This window comes from Accipiter gentilis, chromosome 8 (assembly GCF_929443795.1).
Source record: "Accipiter gentilis chromosome 8, bAccGen1.1, whole genome shotgun sequence".
Taxonomy (NCBI): domain Eukaryota; kingdom Metazoa; phylum Chordata; class Aves; order Accipitriformes; family Accipitridae; genus Astur; species Astur gentilis.
This window is the reverse complement of record NC_064887.1, coordinates 43,881,202-43,889,303: the sequence shown is the minus strand read 5'-3', so window position 1 is coordinate 43,889,303 and position 8,102 is coordinate 43,881,202. Positions and strand designations below refer to the sequence as shown.

Here is an 8,102-nt window from a genome sequence, read left to right as displayed (position 1 = left end):
AGATGCGGATAGCCCCGGCGGGACGCTGCGAAGCCGAAGCCCGGCCGAGGCAGCAGCCCCCGGCGGCACAGCCCGCCCGCCCGCCCGCAGCAGCCCCCGGCCCGGGACCCCCGTTACCTGCTCCCGCCGCCACCGCGCGGCGCCTTTAAGAGACCCCGCGGGCTCCGCCGGGCGGCTCCGCCGGGCTCGCGAGCAGGCCCCGCCCTCCCCGCCCTCCAAAGTAGCCGCGGGAGTGACGTCATGGGAAGCGGATTTTAAAGGGGCCGGGGGCGGGTCACGGGAGCGCGCGAGGGGCAGGAGCCCTTCCCCTGCCGAGCTCTGGCCCCGCCCCTGCCCCACCCATGCCCCACCCCTGCCCCGCCCCATCCCCTGGGAGCCCCACGGGGCAGCAGAGCCCCCACCGTGGGTGCTGCAACCCGGCCTGGGGTCATCCGAGACCCCCCCGGGGGGGACAGGCCATCCCACTGCCCACGGACCACCCGGCTGCCCGCCGAGGCCGTGGGCAGGGAGAGCACCCACCCACCCGGCGTCCCCCCTCGCCGGGCTCCCGAGGGACAGACCCTTCCCCATGAGGGTCCCCCAGCCCCCGGGGCTGTGGCAGCCTCGAGATTGGGGGGGGGGCACGGGGGTGACATTGGGTTGGTGGGTGGCAGCGATGGCCCCGGGAGGGTCCCGAAGGCAAAGGCCGCTGAGTCACGCCGCAGCGGGCAGCGCAACCGGCAGCGCCGCGCTGGCGTCGGCGAACCTCGGCGGCTCGATGCTGCGGGCAGGGCCCCCCCGGGAGCGAAGCTGAGCTGCTCTTGTTGCAGCAGGCGGTAACGCCTGGCTGGCGGCTGCGGCCTGAGCGGGGGGAGCGCGGTGGTCTGAAACACAGCATTTCACCCCAAAAGGTGGGTCCCTGCCCAGAGAGGGCCCGTGCAGGCACAGCCGGGGCAACCGGGGGGACATGGCTCTCAGGGCTCCCGGGGGGCACCGCTCAGGTTTGGGTCCCGCAGGCCCCTCGGCTGCGCTCAGGGCGATGCTGAGTCCTGGGAGCAGCCAGTGCCGGCAGGATCTGGCCGCCCCGCGTTTAACCGCAGTGCCCAGCTCCGCTGCCTGGCGCCGGACAGCATGGCACAGCGTGTCCCTTCGGGACAGCTTTTATTGCCCACCGGTAACCCCACAGCCGCTTCCCCGCTCGGCCCACCGGACCCCGGGGACACGCAGCAGCTCAGCCCCCTGGAGCGCAGCCTCCCACCCCGTGGCCCCAGCGCTCCAGGGCCTTGCCCAGGTCAGCAGCAGCTCCCACCCTCCCCAGGTTTGGGGGGGACCCGGCCTGAGCGCTGACACAAGGAGCCTGCACCAGGAACTGGCTCCTGCTTAAGTTAAAAGGGTTTTTTCTTTTTATAGAAAAAAAAAGGTTTCAATATAAGAGCATCTACATTAGAAAACCCACAGGAGGCAAAGAAGCCGATGGGCACAGCAAGGGACTGCGGTGTGCACCAGCATCCCCAGCCACATGCGCTGCCCTGGCAGCTGCTCGCACTCGGGCATCGCCCCGCGGTGCAGGATGTGGCCGTCGGAGTCAGCCTTGGCTCCAGTCCGCCAGGCGATCGGATTACTGCGGCTTTCGGAGCTGCAGCCGGGTGCTGGGTGTGCCGGCTCCCAGCCCAGCCCTGCGGCCACGACTGGGGCCTCGGAAACTTGGTCCCTACAAGTTCTGCAAAAAAGGCATTTCCAGCTTCACTTCTAGAGATCACACGAGTGTGCGAGGTCGCAGGCAGCGTGCACACACACACACACTCACGCGCATGCACACACGCAGCATCCCCATCCCTGGGCCGAGGCCCCGCAGCGCCCTGGGCTCCCCCACGCCTGGGGGTCTCTCCCGGCCGTGCTCCCACCGACCCGAGCCCCTCTCCTTTGTGGGGCCGAGCGGGATCCTGCCAGCACAAGGATGAGAAGCGGCACCGGGAGCAGCGTGGGCAGCTGCCCCCCCCTTGCTGAGGGATCCAGGTGCTGCCATGGCAGAGCATCGCAGGGGCGGTGTGGTGGGCAGCAGGTGGGAACGCATCTTCTTGGCTGTGTGAGAGGAGACGCTGTCCGCTCCTCAGCGCTGGAGCATCTGCCGCCTTCCCGCTGCAAATGCTGGGGCTGTGCTGGGGCCTCGGGACAACCGTGGGCCGCGGGAACCAGCCGGTCTCTAGAAACAGGGTCTTTATTTCCTTGCTCAGAAAAATAGATTCATTTCAAAATTTAAAAAAAAAAAAAAAAAGAAGAGTTTAAAAAGAGGGAATGACGAAAGTAGAGGCTGGAATGTCGCTGACAGCAGGGTCTGTACAAGAGATGGCGTGAGATGGGGCTGGGCGACGTCCCACTCAGTAGCTCTCCTCCTCCTCGCGGTAGTAGTGGTACCCGGGGGGGTCCCCGCTCTGGTCACAGGCAGCGTTGGCCACCTCGCCCTGGCTGCCCTGCGGGCAGTACTTGGGGTCGTAGATCTGGCGGCCGAGGCCGAAGACCTGGCCGCTCTGGTTGGCGCCCTGGTTGGAACCCATCTGCAGTGACATGGAGGAGTTGTCGCACTTCTCTGTCCCCGTCTTGGCATCGTAGATGTGTCTCCTGGTGCCGGGAGCTGTCATGCCCACCTGGAAGAACAGGAGGGAGCGGGGCTCAGCCGTGGTCCCCCGCACCGTTGTGCCTCCCCACCGTGCCCGCGGTGGCTCACCTGGCTGGCACACTTGTTGGTGCCCATCTGGAGGCTGATGGTGGAGTGGTCCATGGGTGGCAGGATCTGGTTCTTGGGGTCGTAGAGGTGCCTCCTGGTGCCGTAGGCTGTCATGCCGGACTGGCTGGCACACTTGTTCGTGCCCATCTGACAAGGGGGTCCGGTGAGGACCAAGTGCTGCCCCACGCGTACCCCTTCTCCTCCCCGTACCCCTGCAGCCTGGGGGACGCAGCCAGCGTTCCCCAACCCAGCCCAGGTGCAGCCTCTCCAGGCTCCTGGGCATTGAGTGCTGGACACGGAGCCAAGATGGTCCCAGATCCCGAGGACACTTGAGGCATCTTGAGCCTCAGGTCCCCCCAGCCATGCTTGGAGCCGGGATGGTGCTGAGGGTTAGATAAAACTGGCCCCCCCCTCACCCAGCACCCCGGCCCTTGAGAGCATGCGCGGGGCAGCCCACCTGCAGCCCGATCACGCACTGCCCAGCTTTCATCTTGGCCTCGTCGAAGTTCCTCTGCTGCTTCTCCGAGTACTTCACGCCGATGTCCACGCCGCTCTGCATTCCCTTCGTCTTGGCCTGCCGGGGAGGGGTGTGAGGAAGGATGGGGGTCCCAGACCTCCCACCTGCACCCTGGGCAGGGGGAGCCGCAGGGTCCCACGGGCGTCACCCTGAGCTGGGGGTCCACCCAGCTGGTCTCCCTGGGGCTGTGCCCCCTCCCAAGCCGCTCATCCCCACGCACTCACCATGCCCGCCAGCGCCAGCAGCGACACCTGCACCTGCGTCAGGTTTCCGCTCTCAAAGAGGTCGTTGGCTTCAAAGAGATCCACGGGGTTCATGCCGTAGCTGGCCATGGCCTTGATGAAGTTGGAGAGGTTCTCGAGCTGGGGAGAGAGGCATAGGACCCCAGTGAGTGACGGCAGAGGGGCCGGGGTGGAGCCGGGGCTAAGCGGTGGTGGGTCACAGGCAAGGGCTGCCCGCACCTACCTGGTGCCAGTTCTGAGCCGAGCGGTTGATCTTCCTCACCGAGTTGGGCTGCAGCTTGTTCATGAGCCTGGAGGGAGGCAGGGGGAGCAGGGGCTGTGGCGGGGCAGAGACCCCCCGCCACCGGCAGTGGGGCACGGGCCCCTTTCGGGAAGGTCCAGCCTAGCTCTCCCCTCCAAGCGTGAGGCGATTCCCCCCTCCATGTCCCTGCTGGTCCCCAGGGCTCCCCCCAGACATGGGTACGTTGGGGACAACTCTAGCCAAGCAGTGCTGCAGAGAAAAATCTCTGGCTGCCTTTAGCTGGTGGGTCCCACCAGCACGGGCACAGCCGGATTCAGCCCACCCTTCCCACCCCAAGGGCTGGCGGGGGTCCCCTGGGGGGCAGGTGTCCCCCATCCCCATCCAAACAGAGCAGGGGCCAAGGGGCTGTGCTCGGTGCTGGACTCACTCGCAGAGGATCACCCCGTCCTTCAGTCCCTTCTGGAAATCGGGCCCGATCTGCTGCCCCGTGACGCTCTCGATCCATGTCCGCAGCTCAGCCTCCTTCTGCGGGTCGTACTTCTGGGCGAGCTGGGAGGGGACGGTGAGGGGGCAGCTCAGGCACGGCCCTGGTGTGCACCCCAAATCCCTCATGGGGGACGGCTCCCCCACCCCAGGCACAGACCCGTGGCGAGGTCTGGGGACAGCAGCCCCATCCCAAGCACGGTCCCCGGGAAGCCCTGGGGACGCTGGCAGTGCCAGGCTGGTCCCCAGCCTCTGCAGGGTGGTGGAGCGACTCCCCCCAGCCTGGCTGCCCCCAGCCCCAAAGAGCCGGGCAGCGAGGTGGGTGCAGTGGGCGGCTTGGACGGTGCCGGGATTTTTGTTCAGCCACGATTTCCTGGCAAGCAGGAACCCCCAGGGGCTGGCAGGCGGCAAGATCCACGGGTGGGAATAAAGCCACAGTGTGACCCCACCACAGGGGAGGACATGTCCCCCCGCCTCCAGCCTCCCACATTCCCGTCCATCAGGGAATGCACGGGAATAGGAATGGGAGCACGAGCACGATGCTGCCGTCAGACGCAGGCGTTGGTGCAGCCAGATCCGGCACGAGCCTGCAGACCACGGTGTCCCTCACACACGGCAACTTCTGAACTTTTCCCGGAGGATGAGGAGGAACTACCTGTGGGGGCCGGGGGGAAACGTGTCCCCCCCAAGGGCCTGTTCTTCCCTGTCCCCTGGAGCCCATGGGAGCCCAGCACCAAGCACCGGGGGTCCCTGGCCGCGTGATGCTCTCCCCTCCGGCAGGGCCGAACGCGCCGCCGCAGATTCCTCGGTCACCGCGGCTATGTCAGGAATGCGGACGCCTCCTTCCAAATGGAGACCAGCTGCCCGGGCCGGCAGCATCACCGGCAGCGTCGCCTCAGCCCTAGCCCATGACAGAAGGAAAAGGCACCCTGGCCTGGGGCGGGAAGGAAGGGGCTGCGCAGGAAGAGCCTGGAAGCCCCAAATGCCATCGTTACCCCAGCCTGGACCCTCCTGTGCTCAGCCGGCACCCGGAGATGGCTGCAAGGCAGCCACCGACCTCTCGTCCATCCCGTCCCCTCCTGGTCCCAGTACACACCGGGGCCATGAGACCCCAGGGATTCCAGACATGGAGGGGCCCCAGGATGGGCACGGTCTGGCCCTGCTGTGTGGTGGGGGACGCCAGCCGTGCCTGTAGGCTGCGCAGAGCTGCGGCCCCACAGCCCCGGCCCCAAAGGGAAAGCTCAACTGGTGCGGGCTGGAGGGACAGTCCAGTCAAGCAGGGTCACACTCATGGCACCATGTGCATCCCGGCCGGGAGATCCCACTGTCCTACCAGCTGATTTTCTGGAGCGTGGGCAGCCGCTGCCGGTTCCTCTTCCCACGCCACGGCCAGCGTGGGGGTTTCTCAGGGCATGGGAGGGGGCAGAGGGGACCAGCCCGAGAGCAGATCCCACCACAGCCCAGTTTGCAAGGGCTTGCACAGACTGGGAGAGTGCCACTGGTTTAACTGGTTCCCAGTCAGTGATGTCAGCCTCCAGCAGACACACCAGGGCAGTTAAACTTGCTTAAGTCTTGCTGAATCAAGCTGAAGCGCCCAAGAGCACGCAGCGACGAGGCTCCAGCGCGTGTCCACCCGCTCAGTGCTGGTGCAGCCCAGCCCAGATGCAAGCAGGGACCCGTCTTCGCTCGGTGATGAAATGCAAATCCCCTGCGAGGCCAGGCAAGGAGAGCCCAGCCCCAGCTGCGGCCACGGCCGCCACATCCCCGCAGCCACGCACGGCCGAACCCCGGCAGCGGCTCAGGCAGCGACCCAGTGCCCCTTCTCCTGCCTGCCCCTGTCCCGTTCGGGCAGCTCCTGTGTCCCCAGGCAGGGCACGGGCACGGCCACGCAGGGCCACCGGCCGGCTGCCCCGGGGCCAGGGGTGACCACGGCTCAACCTCTGCTTGCCCAGGGCCGGGCACAGCCCAGCAGGGTGGCCACTGCCTCTGCCACTGCCCAGGGCGGCAGCGGTTCCCAGAGCCCAGCCCCGGGCTGTGCAGGGAGCACAGCCAAGGGAAGGGGTTGCTGCATCCCCTCACTCCCCCCGGCCCGGCAGGACCCCTGTGCCTGCGGTGCCGGACCCCCCTGCCCCAGCAGCGGAGCCCCCTGCAAGGGCCACAGCGATGGCAGGGATGGTGGCATCTACAGCCATGGGGTGCATCCAGCGCTGCCTACCAGCACCCCAGACCCGTCCTCAGCGTTTCGGTGGAGGGGAGATTTCACCTGCCCGGGCAAGGGGGGCACCCTGCGGTGCCTGGCTCCTTCCCCGGGGTGTAAACAGCCCGGCCGGAGGCACCGGTTCCCCTTTCCCCTTCCGGCCCCGTGGCGGCTTGGTGGCAACTCTGCAGGAGAGTGGCTCAGGCGCGCGAGGCCTGGGTGGCCAAGGTTGCCCCAGGTGCGCCTGGCCGGGGATCCCGGGCTCCAAGGGGCAGGCGTGGGCCGGGGGCTGCTCCTGCCCACGTCCCGCCTGGGCCACCAGCCCCGTCCCCAGCAAGGGACACGGGGACACGGGTCGGAGCATCCCAGTGCCCTGGGGTTTGCTGGGGGCAATAGCAGCCACCGTACGGGCCTGGGCAGGGGTGGGCGAGGTGGCCGGTGCCCGTGACCCCTCCCAACCCCGGTCCCCCTGAAACAGCTCCCCGGGACCCCGTGGGCAGGGCCAGCGCACCCCAAGATGGGGAGCCCAGTCCCGGCACCCCCCGCCCCTCAGAGCTCCAGCGCACCGGGACCCCCAGCTCCCCATCCTCCCGGGACCCCCCGGCTCCCCGTCCTCCCGGGACTCCGCGGCTCCCCATCCTCCCGGGACCCCCCGGCTCCCCGTCCTCCCGGGACTCCGCGGCTCTCCGCCCACCGGCGACGCCGGGAACCCCCAATCTCCACCCCCCGGACTTCTCCACTCTCCGCCCCCAGTGGCACCGGGCCCCCTCCGGCTCCACATGTCCGGGACACACCGGGAGCTCCCGGCTCTCCAGGACCTCGGCCTGCAGCCGGGACCCCGTAACGGCACCGGGATGCCCGGCTCTCCAGAGTGCCCAGGAGTACCGGGAGCCGCCGCGGTACCCCCCCGGCCACCGACTCGCCCCCGCCCGGTGGCACCGGCCCCCCCCCGCCCCCGCCGAGACTCACCCGGTTCTTGACCTCGGCGGAGAGGCCGTAGGACGGGCCCTTGTTGAACTGGGAGCTGCTCATGGCGGGGAGCGGGGAGCGGAGCCGGCACCGGAGCGGGGAGCGGGGAGCGGGGAGCGGGGAGCGGCGGCGGGGCCGGGCGGGGCCGGGCGGGGCGGGGCGGGGCGGGGGGGCGGGACCGGCCCCCCCCGGCGCTGATTGGACGGGGCCGAAATGCCCAAATAAGGGCAGGAGCGGCCGGAGCGCGGGGGGGTCCCGAACCCCGACACCGGGAGCCGGAGCGGGGGGAGCGGGGGGCACCGGGAGCCCGCGGGGACCGGGGCCGGAGCCGTCCCGGACACGCGTGGGTACAGCCCGGCGCGCGCTCACGCACGGGCACACGCGCAGAGCCCGACAGAGGGGCACACGCGCGTGCGTCGCCCCCCGCGCCTACACACACACACACACACACACACACACACGCACGGATGCGCGCGCGCCCCGACCCACGGCCACGCGCACACGCGGGGCACACGTTCGAGCACACACTCCCCCCCGCACGTCCCCTCCCGTCCCGCTCCCCTCGCCCCGACAGCCGCCGGCTCCGTGTCCGTGTCCGTGTCCGTGTTCGTGTCCGCGTCCCGCCCCGGCCGCTCCCCGCCCCGCGGCCGGCAGATGGCCCACGAGAGGCGGCCCCAGCCCGGCCGGCAGCGCGGCCCGCGGGGGGGTCCCGGGGACGAAGCGGGTTGTTTCCCCCCCCCCCTCCCCCG

At 69.3% G+C, this 8,102-nt stretch overlaps 1 protein-coding gene across 1 annotated transcript; it reads right to left on the bottom strand.

Annotated features, from left to right (window-relative positions):
* Positions 1-2,179: 2,179 nt before the first annotated feature.
* On the bottom strand, positions 2,180-7,514 carry CNN2 (calponin 2). Its single transcript, XM_049807949.1, has 7 exons — positions 7,354-7,514; positions 4,132-4,253; positions 3,687-3,753; positions 3,446-3,583; positions 3,162-3,278; positions 2,705-2,851; positions 2,180-2,624 (listed from the first exon to the last, which is right to left on the bottom strand). The coding sequence occupies exons 1-7, from the start codon at positions 7,414-7,416 to the stop codon at positions 2,358-2,360; spliced, it is 921 nt and encodes a 306-aa protein (XP_049663906.1). The 5' UTR covers positions 7,417-7,514; the 3' UTR covers positions 2,180-2,357.
* Between the last annotated feature and the right edge of the window lie 588 nt (positions 7,515-8,102).